The 25181-nt window shown below is 39.9% G+C and overlaps 1 protein-coding gene across 2 annotated transcripts in view; it reads left to right on the forward strand.

The window, feature by feature from the left end:
• Window positions 1-25181, forward strand: part of CFAP61 (cilia and flagella associated protein 61) — a 209698-nt gene that overhangs the window by 25364 nt on the left and 159153 nt on the right. For both annotated transcript variants that reach the window (XM_073339783.2, XM_073339782.2), the window contains exons 9-15: window positions 4615-4706; window positions 6386-6478; window positions 8169-8356; window positions 13571-13610; window positions 15006-15145; window positions 24569-24695; window positions 25088-25165. In XM_073339783.2, the coding sequence (XP_073195884.1) occupies window positions 4615-4706; window positions 6386-6478; window positions 8169-8356; window positions 13571-13610; window positions 15006-15145; window positions 24569-24695; window positions 25088-25165 (758 nt within the window). The remainder of the gene's footprint in view (window positions 1-4614; window positions 4707-6385; window positions 6479-8168; window positions 8357-13570; window positions 13611-15005; window positions 15146-24568; window positions 24696-25087; window positions 25166-25181) is intronic.

The raw sequence follows: 25181 nt of genomic DNA on the forward strand, positions 1-25181 counted from the left end.
CTTACATTTATTAATACAGTATAACATCTATTACCAAATTAGTTGATATACTAGCTGCTTGGAGGTTACAAAAATTTGTATGCCCTTTATTTGTTGTCATTTTGCATGGTTTCTTTATTGAAAATTTGCTCTTTATTTGGTAAATTTTCCAAAATCTGCACCTCGGTTGATTATCTTAATAAGAGCATTTCTTCCTATTGTTTGTTAGGTATTAGAGTTTAATGTCTGTTAACAGAAAGCTGGTGTTTTAAACAGTCTGTAGAAAACCCACTTCTGCTCTCAGTTAATCAAGTTTCACTTATGTGGCATATGTGATGTTATAAATCTTGTCGATCTCCACTCATTCATAAAGAATGTCAGGAAAAACAGCGGTGATGCAAAAATTTTAATGTAAAAAACAGCATATTTAAAACCAACCAACCAAACAAAAACTTTCAAGCTTTTTTTTTTTAATGAAGTATTCAGGAAAAAAAGGCATAAATCTAATTCCTCCCCTCCTTTCTGTCATCTTTAAAAGTATATTTTTTAAAAAGCAATGTTATATGTTATAGCTTGATTATGGTAGAAATAGAGTCCATTTATAGCAATTGCATCTTGCTATTCCATGGATGAGTCTTTGCAGAATCAGGGTTTACGTACATGCTTGAAATCAACAGAATTATTCATGTGGCTAAAGTTAAGTGCATAGATATATCTTGCAGGATCAGTATTTTTTTTTTGTGTGTGTATGGGTACACCATTTGTGCACTGCTTTGAAAATATGGAACCAAATTGTCTGCTGGTGTAAAGAGAATGAAGCTGTGTTAATTTACACTACCAGAAAATATGGGCCATTATATCTTTAATGAATTCAAAGTCTGAATATTTAAAATGTGAGCTGTACAAGAAAAGCTTTGTTCAGATATAAATAGCTGTAATAAAGAATTTCCAAGCTGTTTAACTTGCTTTGGCCCTTGTACATGGAGACTGCAGGTGGTTGTTGTTTTTCCTTTCAAAATCTAATACTGGGCAATAAAAATGAAAGAGTATACAACATCTATGTTTAACGTAATGTTGATATGCCACTTGCATTTCATTATAATTATAGTAATTTGGCTGTTACTCTATATGGAGTCAGGAATTGGTAGCTAGAACACACTATGATACTGTGGGAATGATTCAAGAGGTTTTCATCAGGCTTCTTATTGAACTGGCTTTTTGATCCTGCTGACTTTTACATCTACCATCAACCCAGCAAACAGAATCTTTTAATTTTCTTGTGGTTGAAGTCTTTCTTACTTCAGTTACAGTAGATAATGTGCTTCCAGATCACACGTTTATGGTACATATACAAATAACAGTGATGCAACTATATTTGACTGTGTTGGATAGAGGAGCCATTAAGGGTTTCATTTTAGTATAAAATCAGAAACAACATATAAATATTGGTATGTAAAGTAGAGGCATGTATTAGTTAACTTCTGACACCTGCAAGCCTGTTTATAATGAGAAATACTGTTGGATTAATCAGAATGACATTTGATCATTTCTATAAAGGTGCCCATCGGTGATACCCCTAGAGAAACCACATATTATGTATAGTATATGCACTTGTGTTTGCCTGCACATTGCATCAACGTTTATTTCTTCTGACAGTGATTATAGCTTTTTAAAAAAATATCATGCTGAATTATTTTAGGCCTTTAAACTCATTATTTAAAAAATTAAATTGCCTGAGATTGTCCCAAAAACTACTTACCTAAGGGAATTGAACTGTAAGTTAGTTAGGTTTCTCAACACAAAGCATGCATAGAGTTTTTTGAAGCCCCCTCCCAGGGCTCAGAAGTCTTCAGATTCATAGGTTACTGTTTTGGCATACTTTATCTTAAAATCTCAAAGAGCTTTTGTTAATTAAAGCTTTTCTTCAGAGACTTCATTTTAAGTATATGAAAAAATGAACTAGGAATATGTCTTTAGGATTTGGAAAGTGACTTTTAAGGAATTTTGATAGCTAATTAACATATATGAAATGGCTTACATATAGGGATCCCAGATTTTATTGTTGTGGGGTTTTCGTGGTTATTTGCTTTAATTTATTGACTCCATCAGTGTTTTTAACTGTTTCTCACTTTAATTAACTATAATCAGTTAATATTTGGTTCCACATATTGAATATAAATTTGGCAATTGCAGCAGGATTTCAAATTATTTAAAGTAACTCACCTTGATATTCTACTGTAAACTAAGGGACCGTTCCTGCAAGATGTTAAGTAATCTCACCTCTCATTGACTTCAAAGGGAATATAGTGTTCATTACCTGGCAGAGCTGGGTTAGAGACTGTTTTTTCCCAAAATTGTGTAATTGCTGTCAAGCAGCTACCCAAAGGCTGCCAGGCACATGGATGGAATGAAAGTAACACAGCAGTCAACTTCTGCTGCATTGATGTCAGATTTCAGTCATGTCCTATTGCACAAATTGTACATGAGTGTAAAATAGGTAAGTCATATGTACATAGTAGTTAAGCCATTACAAATCAAATGCAATAATGCATCATAAACATTCTGAAATTGATTTTGGACATTTTTCTCTGGATTTTCCTGCCATTTAGCATTTTAAATGTCAGGAAACAACCATGGGCCAGATCATCATCTGATGTAAATTGGCGTAGCATTGATTTCAGTGAAGCTATGCCAGTTTACACCAGCTGTGGATTTGGTCCATGTGAATAAAATGTTGGACATGGTGAAAATTGTGAAATCTGGTGTTTATCAGTATTAACAAAATTAACTCTATTGTTCAAATGTATGCTTTAATTGGATTTTACTCGTTTAAACTGTAATCCAGAAACTCTATTTACACAATATTCTCTCTCTCTCTGTATAAATAATACAAATATCATGTCTTTCAATGGCTAAGTATAAGTGGATAGGCAAGTGACTAAAATTAATTGAATCCTATTGCTTTAGTCATCACTTTTCACACCAAAAATACTATTAACCTGTTAGCAATTGACTAAAACAGAATCCCATCATCATTGCTTTCATTACTAGGAATTGAGCTCAGTCAGTGTGCTCAGTGCTGTGTAGACTTTAAAATCTGGTCTCAATAAATTTTAATGTGTGTTGTCCTTTCCTTTCTTGTTTATAGAGCCCTTTCATCCCTTCTTCACTTACCATAGTTTAAAAACTGGTTTCTTTGTATTTATCTGCCGCCTCTGCTAAAATGGGTGTTCATTAAGGAGATTAGCCAGTGTCTGCCTTTTGGGACTGAAAAATACAACAAAGATCCTTTCTAACTAGTTGTCACAGTGCTTTAAAGTAGTTACTTCAGCATCCCGTGGAGAGACTCCTGGCTGGTACTGAAATCATAGGTAACCAAAACCCTGGTTCATACTAAGAAGGTGAAACCCATTGCCCACCCAGCAGCTCCTCTGGGGCTCAAATGTGCTCCCAGATCCATATGCAGATGCTGCAGTGCTTCAAAGGAGCTGCAGCAGTTGTGTAAAAGGATCCTGGAATATGTCTGGTCTGAGCCCCAAAGGCAAGCACTAGCTGCAATGGAGGAGACAGGGAAGTAACAAGATAGGAGAGGCACCATTAACCCTTTTAGACTGCCAGCCAAACTATTGCCTAGGGCCAGAGTTTAAAAATTGCTCAGCATCACTCCCATAAAATATGGCCTTTAGTTTCCAAAAGGTTAAGAATCCGTTTTAAAAAAACAACTGGAATAAAAGTAGTAGTGGGAGAGGAGAGAAGGGAAATTTTCTTATTTCACCAGGGTTTTTTTTTAGTAAGGGGTGTATATAGCAGTTGGAGTAACTAGTTTATAGTGAAAACTAGTGACCCTTGGATTTAAAAAAAGAATGAGACTATTAGTAGACTAGTACCTTCATTTTTGCCTTTTGAGATGTCAAATTTGTCCGACAATTTTTCAAGCACTGTGTGATAATTTCCCATTAAAATACACATTGTACTTATATAGCACCTATAATCACAGGCTCTCAAAGGGCAAATTCTATAAAATGTAACTATAGTCCCTTTGAGGTAGGGAATTAACTATTTTAATTTTATAGATGATAATCATAATACTTCAGATTGCTCTGGCACCTACCATCTGAGGATGTCACACTTCTTCACAAACATTAATGAATTAAGCCTCACAGCATCTCTGTGAAATATTATCTCCATTTTACAGATGGAGAGGCTGATGGGAGACAGGTTAAGTGATTTACAAAGGTCATATAACAAGTTAGCAGCAGAGATGGGTACTGAATGGTAGGAGACAGACTATCCAATCGGTAGTTCAACCATTGACCACATTGTCTCCCTTCAGTTAGAGTCCAAATATAATTTTACATCTAAACACAGTATTAGTCAGGAATGTTTCCAGGTTATCTTTTGTTCAAATCCTCTGTTTTAAAATGACCTCTACAGTTTTGTCTTCAGAGTAAATATTCAGATATGCTGAAGTCTTAGTAAAGTGAATGTAATGGCTCAATCTTAACCATGATCATAAGAAACATCTTAATGGTGGTGTGCTGCTGAGAGTTATACTTCATGTACTGCTGTGATGCTGATGTTTATGGATCCATTTTGTAAGCTGCTTTGATACATTTATTCCTTTTCATTATTCAGATGAAGAAAAAAGCAGCCAAACAAGTCAAGAAGCAGAATCTGTTTTATCTCAAAACTCTGAGTGTATTAGTGCCCATGACATGGATATTCAGGTAATATTACTAAACATAATTCACTGGACATTTAAATAAATGCCATAACTATCAAATGCAGGATGCCTTTTAAATAAAACACTAGAAACATAGTCATAAATTCAGAAGGATAAAAATTGAGATTTGTTGTTGGTTGTTTAAAAACTACATGCAAAAGAGGAGTCCAGACTACATTTAGTCTCACTATATGTCTCTTTACTCACCCAAGTCATGCCTCCCTGTTTACACTGCTCTTTTTAGCAGTGTAGTGTCCCATTGCCTCCCTGCAGGAAAAGACTGGCAGTGGGGAAGGGATCTGGCAACTGGGAGGTAGCGGGGAAAGGCTCTGCCAGCTCTCTGCTGCTTGGATCCCTTCCCTGCAGCAGGGAAAGATTCCAGGAATGCGGAAAGGCTCTGGTGGAGGGAACGCTTCCCCACTGCCATAGTCTTTCCTCGCTGCAGTGAAAGGCTCCAGCAGTGGGGAGCTGTTTAAACCTTTTCCCGCTGCCTCCCCTCTGCCAGAGCCTTTCACTGACACATATAGCTACACACTGCAGGGTGGACACGACATGCTTTTCACTGTGGCATGTTAGCCATATGCACACTATACCCCGCCTCCAATGGTGTGTAGTGTAGATACAGTCAAAGTAGCCTAAGTATCTAGCAACATCCGCTGGAGCTGGGTAAGTACTTAACTATAAACCTGCTTGTCAAAACTGTTCTAATTGCCTGGGTCTCCTGTAATTTTGAAGAGGTCAGACTATTAGGGTCCCTCTATTTCCAGCTCTTTTGCAGTACTTTACAAGAATTCATACTCACCTGTGCAGTAAGGCTCGGGGAAGTTATGAAGTAGTCATTAGGATTAGTTGGAAACCATTGGCATCTGAATTGTCTTGAAGCCTCTGGAAAACAGAAGAGGAAATAGCTAGAATGAAGTTGGCCCTGGTGCCGCTTTGGGGAAGGCACTGCCCATCGACTGGCTGACTAAGTATGAATATGCTTGCATTCTGTAGCGCTATGGGAGCTGGGCACTTTGGCCTTGTCTACATTAATAAACACCATAGCTGTAACTGAACTCCAGAGAAGCTCCGCTGTGGGAGAAGCACTAGTGTAGACCAAGCTTTGGAATTTTTGCCACTATGCTGTAGAATTAAGTGAAGTGGTAAAAATCCCCACGTCCTGTCTATGCTCCATTGTTGCTATCACTGGTGAAGCTCCAGGGATGGTGAATCATAACTATGACATTTACTAGTTCAGATGCAGCCTTTACAAGCCAACGTAAATCTGGTAAGGCAGATGGCAAGGAAGGTGGAGTTAGGATTGCCAGATTCCAGTTTAGTTGCAGTAACAGCCTGACTAAATGAATCCCTATCTTCCAAAGGAATCTGGGATGAAGAAACCAAATGGAATACTCTGGAATGTTTTTGTACGTGTTTTTATTGTCCTTGGTGTTGCAATAAGCTGCCTTTGTCTGCAGACATAATTGGTTTTAAAAGGACTAAATGGCAAGAGTTATGAGCCAGTTATACTATGTAGTGCTTCATAGAGGGGACTTTCAAAAGCGTGCGAGTTTTTACATTGATTTAAAAGGAATCAGAGTTATCAATGAGAGCTTAATATGTCCAGAATTAGTGATCCATAGGAAAACAAATGATTCATGAATGTTAATTTGTATGTGTTACTGATTGCTTTCTCTTCAGATGGACACTAAAACTGAAGATGTCCTTCTCCAAGCCTTGGATATTGTCGCCTCACATTCTAGTCTGAACACTTTCGGTTGTAATGTTTCAGAGGTGAGGGCCAGGTACAATCAAGAGTTTATCAAAATACTCATCATCAGTGCATTTTTGAATGAAATCTATTTTTTGGCACGTGGGCACCCAAGGCTTTCCCATTGTTGCCAACTTTTGCAATACTTGGTATTTTTTTTAAAGCTTCAGTTCCTGGAGCCATGTTATTACAACAGAATCTCAGCTTACCTTTTTTTGTTTTTGTTTTAAGTGAAAGATTCTAGCCCTTGTGGTTCCAGAGAAAAATTTGAAAATGTGTTACCTAAATGCTGAATAACCAGAGGACAAAGAAAAAAGATGCAGTTGTTACTTTTTCAAATCATTAATTTTTGTGGCCTGGCTCAAGACTTCTGAACACTTGGAGCTGGCAAAACTGTTTTCCATGCATGTCTACCTGTGCATATAGAAAGGTGGGCTCTCTAGCTCATAACGGGACAGCAGTAGGAGACCGCATGGGGCCCAGCTGGGGTCAGGTAATCCATAGTTATGTGACTCCAGTAACCAAGAATCCTCGCAGAAGGGCCACATTGCATTGTACCCCCTGACTAGAGAAAGACAGATTCTAAATTTCCTCCTCTGGCAAAAACCTGCTAGATTTCCCACCCAAATCCTATTTATTTGGGCCTTTTTTGGGGACATGTTAAATTCACTTGGAATGAACAGTGAATTTGAAAGTAAATGTCAATAATTGGCTGTTTCTCAACTGTATTGACACTGTGATTTGCTTCCACTCTTTAAAGTGAAATAATTTTTTAAATAAAATCTTTATTCAATATTAGCATTTATGTGATATAGCAGGTTATAATAAATCAATTGACACGATGCACATTGAGTGGATTGATTATTTTAAATACACATAAGGTATGGATATTTTGTGCAAAGTTCCGTTTTGAGACCTATACAATAGTAATCAATTTTAGTATATTGTTAGATTTGGTATTGGATCTCAGGGAGACCACTATACCAAATCTGAATTCTTCCATGCAGATCTAAAAAGAAATTTTTTTTAAGCAACAAAGAATAATATTTATGAAGTGCAACTACTCATACATAGGAAATCATCATTTCTTTAAGTGAGATGACTCAGGTTCCCTTACTATGCCAAACTATGTCGTGATTTATACCCCATGCTACCCCACTGAAGTAATTTGATTTTGTATGGGGTCAAAGTTAGCAGAGAATTTGGCCCATAGAATTTTAAACAATTGTATCTGTCTTCTATTCTTCCTTTCAGTATATTTTCAAAACTAGTCTCTTGTTCTTCAAATATCGCAGTTGTTAATCTCCAAGATGACATTTTCTGAATTGCTCTCATTTTTGTTCTTTCAAATTTTTTTAAACTTTGGATGGAATCCAAATTTTTACATTCGAAAATATTTCCTGAGATTAAATTTCTGTTACTGTTCCACATAGGGACAGTAATGAGAAATATCTGTTCCCAAACATATTGTTGTCTTTATTTCAAACCTCTTACTGCAGGCATTAATCAATTTATAGCCATGCAGAAATTTCATTAAAAATGCACCCCTAAACTTCTAGATGGGGCAGAATGTATTGTGCTGGGTGAAGTACAACCCTGTATTTCAGCTGGGAATGATGTAAAATAAGAATGATGCAACAAAAGACTCATTAAACAAATACACAAAAAAGGAAATGTGGTTTCAGTTTGGTCCCTTGTCTCTTCTTGCTGCAGAAGGAGAGTGTAAACACTGTTTCCAGAGCTGAATTGCCAATAGATGATGTCATAGACACCGATTTGAAAGCCGCTGGGACACCTACCTTAGAGACTGATGAGAGAGATTCCTTTCATCCTGTGTACAGAGGAGCTGTAACTGCTTTCTGTATTCAGCTATTCTGTATTGATGAGAAACATGAAACAAGGCAAGTATAGACATATAGGTATTCGGTTTCTAATAATTTAACAGAAACCTGATTTATTAAGGCAGTTGGGGGAGTGACTCCATCTGCTGCAGTTAAGGTTGAATTAATTTCCATCTAACTGCTTGCGTGCATTCACTCGTAACTTTATGAAGCATTCACCTTCCACTTAAAATTTTTCACACATCTCCTCTGATGGGGTGTCCTATGAGAGAAAAGTTACCAGGTTGCAATACAAACAGCCATCCTTTTGGGGCAAATACTAATTGCAGCTGTGGAACAAGGCTCACATATCCTGTAATGGGGTATATCTGTCTTTTTAGAGTGGAAGGGGCCAGAAGATCCCATGCCAGGGAGCTGGAATGAACAAAGACCCAGGAAATGGCCTGGTAGAGGAAAAGAGAAAGCAGTGCCAGGGAATAAGGAATTGGATGGCGGGAGGTGGGGGGAGGGGCTCCAGGATTCTATTCCTTTAAGGGCCTGGGATCAGGAGCCCTGTGGGTAGGATGTGCCAGGCTCTCCTCTCTTCCAGTCAATCAGGAGGAGCTCTCTGGAGGAGGACAGTATATAGACTGCCCTCTCCTTCAGAACAGGGGAGACAGTGGCAAAAGAAGGAAGCCAGAGTCAGAATGCTAAACTCCAGGGAGAGAGAGCTGTGAGAAGCTCTACACCTTAATACAAATAATAAATAACAATAATATGTGTTTGCTCTGGATCATGTTGATATTTCCATAAGGATACATCTGAAGCACGGAATGTATTTCAGATTTCATATGGAAACAGCAACAATACTGTGCATTGCCTGTTGGATTGGTATCAGTGTTGCATGTTTCCATCAAATGCTTGGTGATCGTGACCGTGAGCCTTAATAGATGAGTGAATGTCCTTCCTTATCTAGATGAAAGATGTCAGATATACAACCTGCAGGCCAGATCCAGCCTTCATAAGATATTTATGTAGCCCACATGACCTATTTGGATGCTCCAGAATCTAATATTTTTAAAGTAAATTTGTAGCCCGGGCGACTGCAGAGTGTAGTCTTCTAAATATGAACTGTGTGTACACAATATTTGCCTGCTAGTGATGTATGCCTGAGTCTGCAGATGTCTTGGAACAATGACCCAGAGGAGTCAACTCCTCTGTTAATCTGATTGGAATGTCAGTTTTACAGTCCCATGATGACACTTGGGTGTCAACTGTAACTATTCGGTCACTGATCACTCTGCAATAAACATGGGTAAGAGGATGGCAGTGAAACACACTGAATTGGAAGTAGGGGATTGAAACTGAGAGTTGCTGCAGGGAAGGAAATGTAGGGGAAAGAATAGAGGAGACTCACAAAGGCCGAGAAAGTGGTGGGAGAGAGGAGGCTGTTGAAGAAAGAGAAACAAAGAGCAGAAATAGCAGTGGTCCTAATGGGAACAGATTTTCTCACTGATTGATGAATGCAACAATAAGCACCAAAATAACAAAATGTTTCATTATTATTTATAGGTCTTATTGTCCCTTTGATCTCTGTGCATATCTCTCACTGACACTGTGCACTATGTGAAGCATATAGTCCTGAATTTATACCCCAGGCCACAGACCATAAACATAGAATTTGACCCTCTCCTTCAAATGAGTGATGCCCTTGATCTAGATGATTGGTTTATCAGAAAACACTCTAAAAAGTCTCCAAGGATGAGGTAGTTTACTCACTAGGAGCTTGTCTACATGGGGAAATGAACAGGCACAGTTATGCCGCTGTAGTTATATCAGCGTAATTTCTGCATCTACACTCATTATTTGGAAATAAGAGAGTGCACACAATGAGTTTACACCAGTTTAACTACAATGGTATAATTATACATTGTAAATATGTTGGTAAATTTCCCCATGTAGACATACTCAAAGTCCACGTTTGTACCTCAGAAAGAATTATAGTATGTAGCAGCTCTGCTAGATTCTACTTCTCCAGGATGAGATCTGTATCACTATGGATTTGACAGATGATTTACCAGAGCCAACAGGTGTTTCCTAGAGATGAAGTCATGAATTTTGAGTCTGATGATTGTAACATTATTTGAAATACCTGTGGCACATTTCCACATGAGACAGCCTCAGGAGACCCTCAGTGACTGACAAAATCTAAGCTTCACTTAGTGGTAGTCGAGAAACAAAGTACAATTAGCAGTGGACTTCAAAATTCCTTCAATACCAACTGGATTCACCAAAGATGCATCCTGCTTGGAATGGGCAGCCCCCCCCCACTCCCCCAAGGTGTTATGCACCCCATTGAGTATCCGCAACTGTATGTCTATTTTCTGGATATGATGGCAGTCCTAATTGTTCTAAGAAACTTGTGATATTTTAGAATCCCAACAGGTGGCTATGTTTCAAAAAGACAATCCGGTTTTTATAAACAAGCAAGGAGGGCCAGGATCATGCCTCTTAGGTCAGGAAACCCTGTTAAGTGTAAGACTGGGCAGTGTCCCACAAGACATTCCCTTGTTGCGTACCTGGAAGAAAAAGGAAAGGTTGTATCGAGAGGTATATGTGCTACATGTTCAAGTATCCATTATGTTTGCATTCAGGAGAGATGCAAAGCAGCCACATAATCTTCTGTATGTTTTTTACCAAGCAATCTTGCCTAGATTCAGCATCAAGAGAGAAATCCCACTTTGCGCTATCAGTTTTACAAATCTATGGGTTTGTATACCAAGGGAAATTGATGGCACAGCTACCACTGAATTCCACGATACCTATTCTGGAATAATTTCCCCATATGGACACTCTAATCTAAAATAAGAGAAGTGGAGTGATTATTCCATAATAAGATCACTTTTATTTTGTGACAGTGTATCCATATGGGACAGTTATTCCGGAATAGCTCCCAATGTAATGGAATAGCTATAGTGGAATCGTTATTCTGCTATAACTGTGCTGGGAAATTTCCACCATGTATACAAGACCTATTTGTGGGTTAAGAACATCCAGCTCTCCTGTCCTCTAGCAGTTTTGTTTTGCTGGGGGATGTATCTTTAATTTATTTGTCCACCTTTATATTTTTCTCTTGACATTTCCCCCTTCTCACACACCATTGTTAATAATGCTCAAGGTATGTTCACCTTGCTTATCATTATACACTACAGATTGCAGTCTCCTTTAATTTTTTTCTTAGAGACATCTTTGGAATTGTTCAGACTCCAAGATGGATATCTTTAGGAAAGAGATCATTACTTACCTGTAACTATTTTTCTCTAAGTTTAACACTCAAACAGCCTCCTCTCCATTGAGTTGAGTTGTCTGTAAATCTTGTGACTTAAATATATATTATAATAATAATAATATAAAATATATATCTTTCTCTCTTTAATTCACTTTACTTGAGTGTATGTTTACCTTTTTCTGGGAAAGAAACAGGCCATTAGAGCACTGGGGGTAGCATAGGTATCTGAGTGGATGGCATGAGATAACCTAGACTGGGAGTGGTATCTTAGAATTTGTACTGAAGGAGTTCCTGCTGAACTTGCATGCAGAAGCACAGATCCAAGAGCAGTAATTTGCAGAAATGTAACAGTTACTGAGAAGTAACTATCTTTTACCCCTCAAGGGGAATTCAGTAGTGAAGAATTTGTACTATCCATTAGGTTATCAAATGTTTTCATCTCTTTAAATCTAGAGCCAGAATGTGGACTGCAAGTGATATATGAATGAACTAAACTTCCAGTTGATCTGAAATGAGATTCTTTGATCCTTTGCTAGTGACAGAAAAAAGTTTGATTCCTCTGGTGTTTCCCCCCATTCGTGAGCCCATTTCTGTTGAGAAGATACTGAGTGTTGGAGAAAGGGAAATTGCATTGTCATGGATTTACTATATGTGCGGGGGGGGGGAAAAGACTCATCTCAATGAAGCATAGCTTTACATTTATATTGTACAGGATAGGCGAATGTTTTACTGCATTATTTTGATTCTACAATCCCAGTCCCAACATGTGGAGTCATTGTATTTTAGCATGACCAGACAGCAAATGTGAAAAATTGGATCGGGGGTGGAGGGTAATAGGTGCCTATATAATGCAAAGCCCCAAATATCAGGACTGTCCCTATAAAATCGGGACATCTGGTCACCCTATTGTATTTTCATAAAGTTTCACTTTTATCCACTCAATTATAAACACCTGAGTTAAAAATGATTACTCTTTCCATTCTTATTGGGACTGAAACCACAGGAAGGTTATTTACGTTAATTGTTTACTGCCATCATGGTTAGTCTTTTGAAATAACTCTGTGTGTGTTGGATGCATATAAAATACATACTTTTTTCTCTTTTGAGAGCATAGAAATAAAACTTCCACATAACTCTTGCTGGGTTTAGAACAGTTTCATTTTCTTTTATGTAGCAGAAACCGGATAAAATAATTAAGTTTCTATTGTCTTACTCAACTTGAACATTACATTTCACTTTCACCAGGGAAAAGAAAGGGGATTTATTCTAAAACGATAGGTGAAAAGTGAAAAGAAGGGAAATGTACAGGAACAATTTTCAAAGTATACCTATCAGAGGGGTAGGCCTGTTAGTCTGTATCCACAAAAACAATGAGGAGTCCGGTGGCACCTTAAAGATGAACAGATTTATTTGGGCATAAGCTTTCATGGGTAAAAAACCCACTTCTTCAGATGCATGCACTGAAAGCTTTTACCCACGAAAGCTTATGCCCAAATAAATGTTAGACTTTAAAGTATAGATATTCCTTTTAGTTTTATAGGTATTGGATAGGTCTACTAAATGGGTATTAGTGGAACAGTAAGTCTTTTGGTGCATGATGGAAATACCTTAGTCCTTAGCTACAACTGTTTGTACCCCCTGGTGATCAGACTTACTGGGCACTAATGCTACTCAGGCAAAATTTCTAAAAGTCTCCTGCAGGATTATTCTGATTAAACATCATCTTACTTTTATTTCTTTCTCGCGCAGAGGAGACTTCTCTTGAATTAACAAGCTCAAATCTCTAGGTTTACTGTTGCTTCCATTGCTGCCTTAGGTCCTAGAAAATGACAACTGACATACAGCGTACAACTTCTGCAATTGATTAGTGCTGAACTAAATTTCCGATTAGAAAGTATGAGTAAGTGCTGCCTGGATGGATGGGGGAGAGAAATCTTTTGAAATATACAGTATATATTGAATATGATTTTGTTTATTCACATAAAAGTGTTTGCTCTTGGTTGCAGGTCACTGGATTTCTTGCAATATGTTTTCAACCTCTTTCCAGTACGTATAAATGAAATCTTAAGGTGAAACAAGTCTTTTCTTTGAAAGTGAATGAAAATGGTATGATAAGAAATAAAATCACTTGTAACTTGTACATCGCTAGATTCCCCCCTCTTTTTGGGGGGACCCCCCCACACACCAGCGTTAGGGGCCTGTGGGAAGGAAATCTCTGTGAGGAGTCACTTGTTATTGTGGGGTGGTAGCACCACAATGGATAAAGTTGAGATTAGTTTACAGTTTAACGGCTGTTATTTTTTTTTCAAAGTGCTCTGAAATTCACATGCTTACTCTGATTGTCTTGAAAATTGCTGTACTTCATGGGGATCTGGGATAGGGTTAATTATCCAAATTTGATGCTCTTTGGTCAAGGAGTTGTCAAGATACAGGCCCCCCCCAAAAAAAATCACGTAACATCAATGTTTTAGAATTCCTATACTTCGTTGTGTACCACAAGGATTCAAACTTTGGCTCAGATGCACCACAAACTGATTTCACCCTCTTGGGATTGATCTCAGCTAGAGATCAGCACCCACTACCCCTATAAGAAGCAATATTTTAAAAGTTATTCAAGCTCAAAGTCGGATCTACAAGGTGGGTTGAGCTAGGTTGATGAGTCAGAGAAAGTAATTTGTGTACGTGCAGCAGAACTGGGGCTCTGTTGCAAGTCAAAGTATTTGCAGCCAGCCTGATGTCAGAGTAGGGGGCTAACTCAAGGTTACAGCCTGTGGCTATTTAACCTGGGAAGTGCACACGTACTCTGAGTTTGAGTCCTGGCACTGAGGCCATTTCTGAGAATGTGTGTTGTACATATTAGTTGCTCTCTGCCTACATTCTGCCGTGGATCCTCAGGAAGTTTTGCACTAACAAGTAAATTTCTGGTTTGACAGCTGATATTTCAAACTGCTCTAAAATCTACAGAAACAATCCTCCATCCCACAACCTTAACTCTGCCCTCTGAATGATGCCTCAACGTGGTCCTGACAGACCTCATAGCACTCTATCCTTCCAGATGGTATGGAGCACTGTGGGGAAGTGGCATATGGGTACAGTAAGAGAAACTGTCAGATTGGGTCCCCTTTAAGATAAAAGTTGTATTTAGGGGACCTCGGATCTTAAAGCATGAGGTTCAGTTAAAAAGTCTGGTTGGACTTGTAGCCAAAATTCATCAACATCTGTATGTGGTCCAATCACCACTAGAGGGGGACAGAGCGCCACAGAGTGTAGGTGTGAATTATACTTGCAGCACTGTGTCCATTTTAAATGTTGATCTACATTTATGTGTCAGTTTTTTCTTAAGTCTCAGTGGGAACCTTTTTAAAATTTGTTTTTAAAATCACTAATAACCTGTTTGTTGTTTATTGACCGATATAGAGTATTCTTTTTAAATCTTTTCAGGACAAAGACTTTTGCATCATCACAGTGCCACATCTTGTGCCGGAATTCCTTCTGATCCAGAATTTTGTTCGAGTTAATCCTTCCAGCAACTCCACTCTTGATCATGAGCTCTATGTGTTTCACCGTGCAGGCCTGCTCAAGTAAACGCTTTGTTATAACAAATTATATTAACATAAAGGGACTGTATAGACAGTGGCTAAAGTACATTATATTTTTATTTAAAATTAATTAATTAATTACTTTCCTTCAGTGACATTACAAATAGGGAGATGGCTACAAATGCAAAAGCAAACAAGCTTCACTGGCTTGCAAAAATTCATATTAAATGTCTTATAAAGTAATAAGCACAGTAAAATGCTTCATTAAAATGTTACATTAACAGATTCAGATTAGTTATAGATGCAAAGTGGTATAAAGGGATTAAATTCTCTGAATTATGTAATTGTAGACTAAGAGCATGTAATAAACATTTGTTTGTTCTTTAACTGTCCCATCTAATATCTTTCTTTGACAGATGACTGGCCTAGTGGATAATGGGGAAGCAATAGACATGATATAGCTGGACATTAGTAAGGCTTTAGACATAGGTTCACATGACATTCTCACAAGCAAACTAGGGAAATGGGGTCTAGATGAAATTTCTATATGATGGGTACACAACTATTTGAAAGACCATACTCAGAGTAGTTATCTATGTTTGCTGTGAAGCTGGGAGGGGAAGGACATATCAAGTCGGGGCTTGCAGTGGTCTGTCCTGGGTCCAATTCTACTCAAGATTTGAATTAATGACTTAAATGATGGAGTAGAGAGTGCGCTTATAAAATTTGTGGCTAACACCAAGCTGGGAGAGGTTGCAAGCCCTTTGGAGGACAGGATTAAGTTCAAAATGACATTTATAAATTGGAGGATTGGTCTGAAATCAATCCGATGAAATTCAATAAAGTGCAAAGTTTCAGAGTAAGAGCCGTGTTAGTCTGTATTCGCAAAAAGAAAAGGAGTACTTGTGGCACCTCTTGCGTACTTTCCACAGTATGCATCCGATGAAGTGAGCTGTAGCTCATGAAAGCTTATGCTCAAATAAATTGGTTAGTCTTTAAGGTGCCAGAAGTCCTCCTGTTCTTTTTGCGAATAAAGTGCAAAAGTACTGCACTTAAGAAAGAAAACTCAAATGCATAAATACAAAATGGGGAACAACTGGCTAGGTGGTAGTACTGAAGAAAAGGATTTGGGGGTTACAGTAAATCACAAATTGAAAATGAGTCAATGGTGTAATGCTGTTGCACTAAGGGCAGACACCATTCTAGGGTGTATTAACAGGAGTGTTGTATGTAAGACATGGGAGGTAATTGTTCCGCTCAGCTCTGGTGAGACCTCAGCTGGAGTACTGTGTCTGGTTTTGGGCACCACACTTTAAGAAAGACATGCTGCAGATTGCCTGAACTGTAAGGTCCTTATTGCACCTTCCTGTTCACTGTTTTCTGCCTACTGGATCATTACCATTTTAATCAAAGTCTGCCTTACCTTTGAAGCAATGCGTTTCTGAAACACACAGAACACAATGATAACTTCATTGGGAAAGTCATTTCATCACTTTATTTACCTCTTAGTTTTCTCTTGTAGTGCATGTACTTTGTATCTTTTGAGTTTTGAAATACTCTGAACATTGCTGTTTGCTGGGATATTGGCCATGGTCTTATGTCATGAAATGAATAGTTTATTATAACTCTTATGCTGTTTAGCATGATAAAGTTTCTTGCTATGAGATTCATGTCTTCCACCTCTTTCGTAGTGTAGTAGCCGTGCTGGGCCTGTAGCCTGCCTTAAAGGGCCTAGTGCACCCTGTTACAATTATATAGTGTTGTCAAGGTTCCTCCCACACTCTGAACTCTAGGGTACAGATGTGGGGACCTGCATGAAAACCTCCAAAGCTTACTTTTACCAGCTTAGGTTAAAACTTCCCCAAGGTACAAATTAATTTTATCCTTTGTCCTTGGAATATCCACTGCCACCACCAAACTCTAACTGGGTTTACTGGGAAATGTAGTTTGGACACGTCTTTCCCCCCAAAATCCTCCCAACCCTTGCACCCCACTTTCTGGGTAAGGTTTGGTAAAAATCCTCACCAATTTGCACAGGTGACCACAGACCCAAACCCTTGGATCTGAGAACAATGAAAAAGCATTCAGTTTTCTTACAAGAAGACTTTTAATAGAAGTAAATAGAAGTAAAGAAATCACCTCTGTAAAATCAGGATGGTAAATACCTTACAGGGTAATTAGATTCAAAACATAGAGAATCCCTCTAGGCAAAACGTTAAGTTACAAAAAAGACACACAGACAGAAATAGTCATTTTATTCAGCACAATTCTTTTCTCAGCCATTTAAAGAAATCATAATCTAACACATACGTAGCTAGATTACTTACTAAAAGTTCTAAGACTCCATTCCTGGTCTATCCCCGGCAAAAGCAGCATACCGACAGACACAGACCCTTTGTTTCTCTCCCTCCTCCCAGCTTTTGAAAGTATCTTGTCTCCTCATTGGTCATTTTGGTCAGGTGCCAGCGAGGTTACCTTTAGCTTCTTAACCCTTTACAGGTGAGAGGATTTTTCCTCTGGCCAGGAGGGATTTTAAAGGGGTTTACCCCTCCCTTTATGTTTATGACAAGTGTCCATCCCATGGTCTTGTAAATTCAGTTGTTCATTGAATAATTGCTCAGCAACACTTCCATTTTGAACTTGTAATTAGTCACCTCATGAATTACACCAATAATTCATGCAGTAGCGACAGTTACTCATGGGCCTAAGCAAAGCTTATTTCCAGACAAGGAAACTGGGCTTCTGTGTGTTATGTAAAAACAAAAGGAGTACTTGTGGCACCTTAGAGACTAAACAATTTATTTGAGCATAAGCTTTCGTGAGCTACAGCTCACTTCATCGGATGCATACTGTGGAAAGTGTAGAAGATCTTTTTATATACACACAAAGCATGAAGAAATACCTCCTCCCACCCCACTTTCCTGCTGCTAATAGCTTATCTAAAGTGATCACTCTCCTTACAATGTGTGTGATAATCAAGTTGGGCCATTTCCAGCACAAATCCAGGTTTTCTCACACACACCCCCACACACAAACCCACTCTCCTGCTGGTAATAGCTTATCTAAAGTTACCACTCTCCTTACAATGTGTCTGATAATCAAGGTGGACCATTTCCAGCATAAATCCAGGGTTTAACAAGAACATCTGAGGGGGGGGGGGGTAGGAAAAAACAAGGGGAAATAGGTTACCTTGCATAATGACTTAGCCACTCTCAGTCTCTGTTCAAGCCTAAGTTAATTGTATCAAATGGGCAAATGAATTCCAATTCAACAGTTTCTCGCTGGAGTCTGGATTTGAAGTTTTTTTGTTGTAATATCACAACAGACATGAAAGTTATGTCTTATAAGCTTATGTATTATAAGCTTATGCTCAAATAAATTGGTTAGTCTCTAAGGTGCCACAAGTCCTCCTTTTCTTTTTGTGAATACAGACTAACTCTGAAACCTGTGTATTATGTAAAGAACCTATTTCATCTTCCACTTGGCCACATAGGAAGTCATTGAAGTAATTACTGGTAATCTCAGGCACAGCTGTTGAGTAATTCATCAGTGAGAATGGTAGCCATGTGTCCTTTTGATATTTGTGATCAAAATTTAAACTGGTCTTCAAGGTTTTGTAAAAGTCTCTATAGTTCCACATAAATCACGTGCGTTCCAAGTGGTATGCATGTTTCCATGAAAGCACAAGGGTTAGGGCATCAGTGACCTTTCCTCCGACTGCTTGCAGTTCTGGAGGACTTTCCTTCTGAAGAGTCTCTGAAGTCAGACTTCAAAATTAGCTTGTGAGTGAAGTTCCATGATCAGAAAATCTAAAGGGGAAAATGGTTCAGGGTAGTGGGAAGATTCTGAAGAATAAACTCAATGTGCAGCAGCAAACTCGCTGTCACTTAAAGCAAAATATGTAAAGTAAAAGATGAATATATTCAGGGTTGAGTTAAGGGGCAAAGTATAGACATGAAAGGGCAAAATCAGAAAAAGAATGGCACAGGCACAAAATGAGGTACTGATTAGTAAAGACAGTAAAAAGAATAAGAAAAAGTATCAAGTACACAAAAAGAAAGAGGATGGCAAATGGAAGTGTAGCTCTGCTACTTAACAGAGAAGGAGAACAAATAATAGATGACAAAGCAAAGGCTGAAATGCTTAATGGATACTTTCCTTCGATTTTCACTAAAAAGCATAATAATAATAATAGTTTCCTGCCTTTTTGAGCAGTCAGAGGAACTGGACCTCTAGAATGGGTTTATTCCATACTGGGGGAGAGATGAGAATACACAGACCCAGGACAGTGTTTCCTAATCTATCGTAATGACAATGGACCCGACTTTCTTGTTGAATGCAGCCTCCTTTTTTTGCAGGTGCTATTTTATTCATGCTAAAAAATTGCTTCCTCCAGCTAACTGTGGGTACAAACATGACCTCTTGGACATCTAATTATTTAATTTGCTTAAACAAATATGCTAGTGCAAATCGAGTATCTAGAGGTAAAAGAAGCCAAGAAGCAAGATTCAACAGAAGAGCTAGGGAGCCAGGAAGTTCTGGTACAGAGACTAGAGTTCATTGGAGTGGTGCTTGACTCAACCTATGCCAAAGCGTTCCTGCTGCTTGAGAGGTTCAGGACATTACCGGACCTCATTGCAGAAGTCTATGCATTTCCCCTGACCACAGTCAGGGTATGCCTGCGCTTCCTAGATCATGTGGCAGCATGCATGTATGTTGTGTGCCAGGCCAGGCCAGGTACAGTATTTAAATTGTTATTTTTCTCTCCTTTTTAATTTTTTTTTATTTTTGCAGACTGCGCAAAGCTGAATTTGCGCACGTTAAATGCTTGTAAGATGAGACTCGTCTGTATCAACAGCGGGGGAGCTCGATCCTCTGCCCTATGCTAAGAGGCACTCCATCTTTGGGATTTCTGCATCGACCACGGAATCCATCTAGAAGGGTGTCACCTCCCAGTGGTCAAGAACACGTTAGCAGATCACCTAAGCAGAGACTTCTCTCATCACAAGTGGGCACTCCAACCAGAGGTAGCCTGCGCGATATTCCAGAGGTGGGGATCTCCCCAAGTGGATCTGTTTGCCACCAGGCACAACAGGAAGTGCCATTGCTTCTGCTCCAGACGGGGTCTGGGCAAGGGCTCCCTCTCCAATGCCTTCCTCCTGTCCTGGGCAGGAAGCCTGATGTACACGTTCCCCCCGATCCCGCTCGTCAGCAGGGTCCTGTCGAAAGTCAAGAGAGACAGGGCCCAAGTTATCATGATCGCACCAGCATGGCTGCGTCAACATTGGTTCAGCATGCTGTTGAGCTTGGCAGCTGTCCCCGCCGTGGCCTCTGCCGAATTGACCAGACCTGCTGTCACAGGACCACAGTCGACGCTTGCACCCCAACCTCACGTCTCTCCACCTCACGGCATGGATGTTGTGGCTGAACCCTGAAGAACGGACTTGTTTGGAGGGGGTCCAGCAGGTCCTCCTAGGAACCCTCAACTAGACAGACCTACCTGGCAAAATGGACAAGGGGTCCCACTGGGTGGCTGAGTGGGGCATCTCCCCTTCGCATTCTTTGGTGCAGTTGATCTTAGACTACCTGCTTCATTTGAGGAATCAGGGCCTGGCACCCTCCTCTACCAAGGTGCATCTGGCAGCCATCTCCACCTTTCATCCGCCCGTCCAGGGGCAGATGGTGTTCTCCCATGACTTTGACAGTCAGGTTCCTCAGAGGTCTTGAAAGACTTTTTGCTCAAGTTCGGTCCCCGGTCCCTCAGTGGGATCTCAGTTTGGTTCTGTCCAGGCTCACGGGCCCGCCCTTTGAGCCTTTGGCCTCATGCTCCCTGTCTCACCTATCATGGAAGGTAGCTTTCCTGGTGGCGGTGATGTCGTCGAGGCAAGTATCCGAGCTGCATACCCTGACCTTGGAACCGCCATACGCAGTCTTCTATAAGGACATGGTCCAGCTCTGGCCCCACCCGGCCTTCCTTCCCAAGGTGGTGTCTGCTTTTCACATGTGCCAGGACATCTTTCTGCTGGTCTTCTGCCCTAAGCCCCGTGAGACTAGTGAAGAGAGGCACCTCCATGCTTTGGACATAAGAAGGGCCCTGGCTTTCTACCTAGATCAGACAAAGCCTTTCTGTAGTTCGACTCATTTTTTCATCTCTACAGCTGAAAGGATGCAGGACCTTCCGGTGTCCATGCAGAGGATTTCTAACGGGATTACCTCTTGCATAAGGGCTTGTTACGAGCTGGCAGGGGTCCCACCGCCAGTTGTCAGAGCCCACTCGACTAGAGTGCAGGCATCCTCAGCAACCTTCCTGGCACACTTCCTGATCCAAGACATCTGTAAAGCTTTGACGTGGTCCTCGGTGCACATGTTCATGGCCCACTATGCCATACTCAGCAGGCCAGGGACGATGCTGGGTTTGGCAGAGCTGTGTTGCAATGTATGTTGCAATGTATGGGAACTCCTTACTCACCTCCATGGGTACTGCTTGAAGTCACCTAAGTTGAATGAACATGAGCAATCACTCAAAGAAGAAAAGACAGTTACCGTATTCCATAACTGGTGTTCTTCGAGATGTGTTGCTCATGTCCATTCCACATCCTGCCCTCCTTTCCCACTGTCGGAGTTTCTGGCAAGAAGGAACTGAGGGTGGAGGGGGCCGGTGGCATCCTATATGCCGCAGCACACGCACGCCACTCTAGGGGGTGCCAGACCTGGTCCTCTACAGATCCTGCTCAGAGAAAAACTTCCGGCACAAGTGCATGTGGCAAGCAAACACACCTAAGTTGAATGGACATGAGCAACATATCTTGAAGAACACCAGTTATGGAAAAAGGTAACTGTCTTTTCCTGGTGTTATAGCAATTGTTAAATTTTATATTTTTGAACCCTGCTTAATGGAAATACTTGGTTTTGTGAAGGTCAGGTCTGACATCCTCCCGTTGATGTCTGCAGAAGCTCATGTAATGTGCAACAGGAGGCAGATCCTTAGCTGGTGTAAATTTTGATAGCTCTATATTCACTTTATGCGAGCTATGACAAATTACACAAGCTGAAGATCTGTCCCCGGGTCTTTGACTGGAGTTGGAGAGGATGTCAGTTCTGGCATGTTCACTGTAGCCTTTGTGCAAGCTGAACAGCTCTGGACTATAGACAAGCTTTCCACTGAACAGATACACCTCTTGCTGGGCTTGTGGGGTTGCACACATAGCAACCTGTCATCTTACCCGGTGGGCCCTGTCAGTTCCTTCATCTGGAGCTAGTCTGCTCCAAAATGGAGAGCTACTGAGCTTCCAACATACCAAGCTGTTAAGCCTCTTGAGTCTTCAGTCCCCTCTGCTTCATCAGCAAATTCCCCTAACCAAATCGCTGCACATTTAGTTAACTCGCTGTGCACACATGTATGCCATACCTATCCCTTCTTCTCACTGATTATTAAAATAGTAAAAGATTTCAGAAAATTACTCACACTTGTCCCAAGTTCCTTGAGAACATGGTAGCAATAGCAGCCAAGAATACTTTTTTCCACCTTCAGATAAGTCTTCATGTCTTCCTCTTCTTCCTCAAGGGCATGGCAACCATGATCCATACATTCAGCATGTCAAGAATGGGTTACTGTCATTCCCTTTACCCGGAGCTATCAGTCAAAGCCAGTCAAACTCCACCTTTCCAAGACACAACAGCCTGTGTGGGACTAAACTGCAGTGAACACATAATAATAGATCTCCAACCCCCCATCTCCCTTTTCATTTTAGGGTTCATTTCATAGTCACCATCTTTAAACATCTTCTTGGGCTGGGACAAGGCTTCTGTAGCACCTGCCTCTTCATCCCTAGCTCTCCAAGACTGCTGTGCTTATCAGGAACACAGTAGTGGAAGAGTCCAAAGGGAAGCTGTCAGGAGTTGGAGGTATTTTCAGTGCTGGGCGGCTGTGGAACGTGCTAGCAAAGAAGATCAGAATATGATTTTTTTCTGGCCATAATCTGGCCTGTGTTGTAAAACTCACCTCTGCACCAAAGCCTACTCTCGATAACAGATGCCATGACAGTGATTAAACAAAATAATAATTTTGAGTACAAGTGATGACACCCTAGGAAGGCAAGAGTGGAACTCACCATTGCTTTTTGTTTTATGCCCCTATAATTTTACTGTATTTCACCACTATTTAAGAGAGAGTAGCATATGAAAACAGAAGGATGGAATGGAAAACGTTCTGAACCCTTAGTCATAATGGTTGCTATCAGCAAGACTACAGCATTACTTTCTGGTTTAATTTAAAGCCCAATTCAAAACCTATTTTCTGCTCTCTTTTACTTTATTATACCCCACAAGTGACTCTCCTTGCTTCCCATCTGCTAGGCCTTCATCTCTTCTGCACATTAAGTGTTTGATTTAATGTTCCAGCTGAATCTATTTTAACTCTAAATTCAGTTTTACAAATTTAGATTTAAGGCCTGCTATTTTAACATTTAGTGAAAGGAAAACTAACCCTGCAACAGTTTTTTTTTTCCCCCTCCTTGGACTGCAGTAAACTTTTCCTTTTTTTGGGGCCATGTAATTTCATTTAGTCTGTGCCATTTTTGCTGACAGTCTAAGGTCCCAGTCCAGCAAACACGTGTGCTTAACTTTAAACATACAGGTAAACCTTTTGACTTCAGGTTTCAGAGTAGCAGCCGTGTTAGTCTGTATTCACAAAAAGAAAAGGAGTACTTGTGGCACCTTAGAGACTAACAAATATATTTGAACATAACCTTTGTGAGCTACAGCTCACTTCATCGGATGTATCCGATGAAGTAAGCTGTAGCTCACAAAAGCTTATGCTCAAATATATTTGTTAGTCTCTAAGGTGCCACAAGTACTCCTTTTCTTTTGACTTCAGTAAGCCTACCCACATGCTTAAAGTGAAGCAAGTGAGAAGGTGTTTTGCAGGATAAGGGCCTAACACAATGGTTCCTAGCCTTTATTTGTTGGAAACTTTTTGGTGTGTCCTTGATGTCCCCAATGTCCTCTTGCTCAGTGTTCCAGCATGGCTTCTTTAATCTGTTTTCTCTCTCATTATTCTTTTCTGTCTCTGTCCTTTTTTCCTAGTTTGGTCTGATAGTTTCTCTCTGTGTATTTTTCTTTTTTGGTTGATTTCTATTTTACAAGATTTTTTGGGTTCCTTCGTATGGTGGCTCCATCCTCATTCACTAGATTGCTACATGCTGCTTGGGAGTGGTGATGATGGGGTGGGCCGTATGTACTTTAACATTGGCCAAGTATTGTGCAGATCCATGTGGGACATTTTATGTAAATTATGTAATGAGATAATTTACAGGTTTGAAAATAATTTGCATAGAACAGTACATTTCATGTTTAAATAACTGTGTGGAGGTAGTGCTAGCGAAAGGCATTGACTTGATTGAACTGGCAAATGAAGTCTTCTGTTGATCAGCAGGGCAAACTTGTCATTTTTATCTCCTTTAATAGGTCATTTAAGGTCAGAGCAGCAACAACCAGTGATACACCTGCTGTTGAAATGCTCATCAAAACTCTTGACTTGAATGAAAGTATACTGGATGACTTAAAGGTCTTCACTCAAGCTCGCAGAGATCCAGTGAGTACTTGTTGCAGACATACCAGTCGTTGTCCATTGCATTGTCCAATGTTAAACCTACCATATACTAAACAATCTTTCTTAGGGTCCAAACCTATTCCATTGAAGTCAATGGGAAAGTGGCCATTAGCTTCCAGAGGAGCAAGATTAGGACAATATACCTTACATCAATGGGACTCTGTTTCGGCACAGGGGTCCATCCATCTGGAGCTTATTGCAGGATTGGTCCCTATGTTAGGGAAAGATGACTGTAATGCAGTGCACAGAATGTACAGAGAGCAAAGTATTTTAAATTTAGTATGTTATTGGAATTTACAGTTAAGATCAAATAGCAAACTTAGAATTCTAATATTGTGTGTAAATCAGTGATCATATTATCATTTGTCTTTCAGGATGGGACACCAGTTCAGGCATTTGTAGCAGAAGTTTTGGATCAGATAGTTGGCATTTCTGTTATTAAAAATGAAATGGTAAATCTCGTTGTAT

Source organism: Lepidochelys kempii, chromosome 3 (assembly GCF_965140285.1).
Source record: "Lepidochelys kempii isolate rLepKem1 chromosome 3, rLepKem1.hap1, whole genome shotgun sequence".
Taxonomy (NCBI): domain Eukaryota; kingdom Metazoa; phylum Chordata; order Testudines; family Cheloniidae; genus Lepidochelys; species Lepidochelys kempii.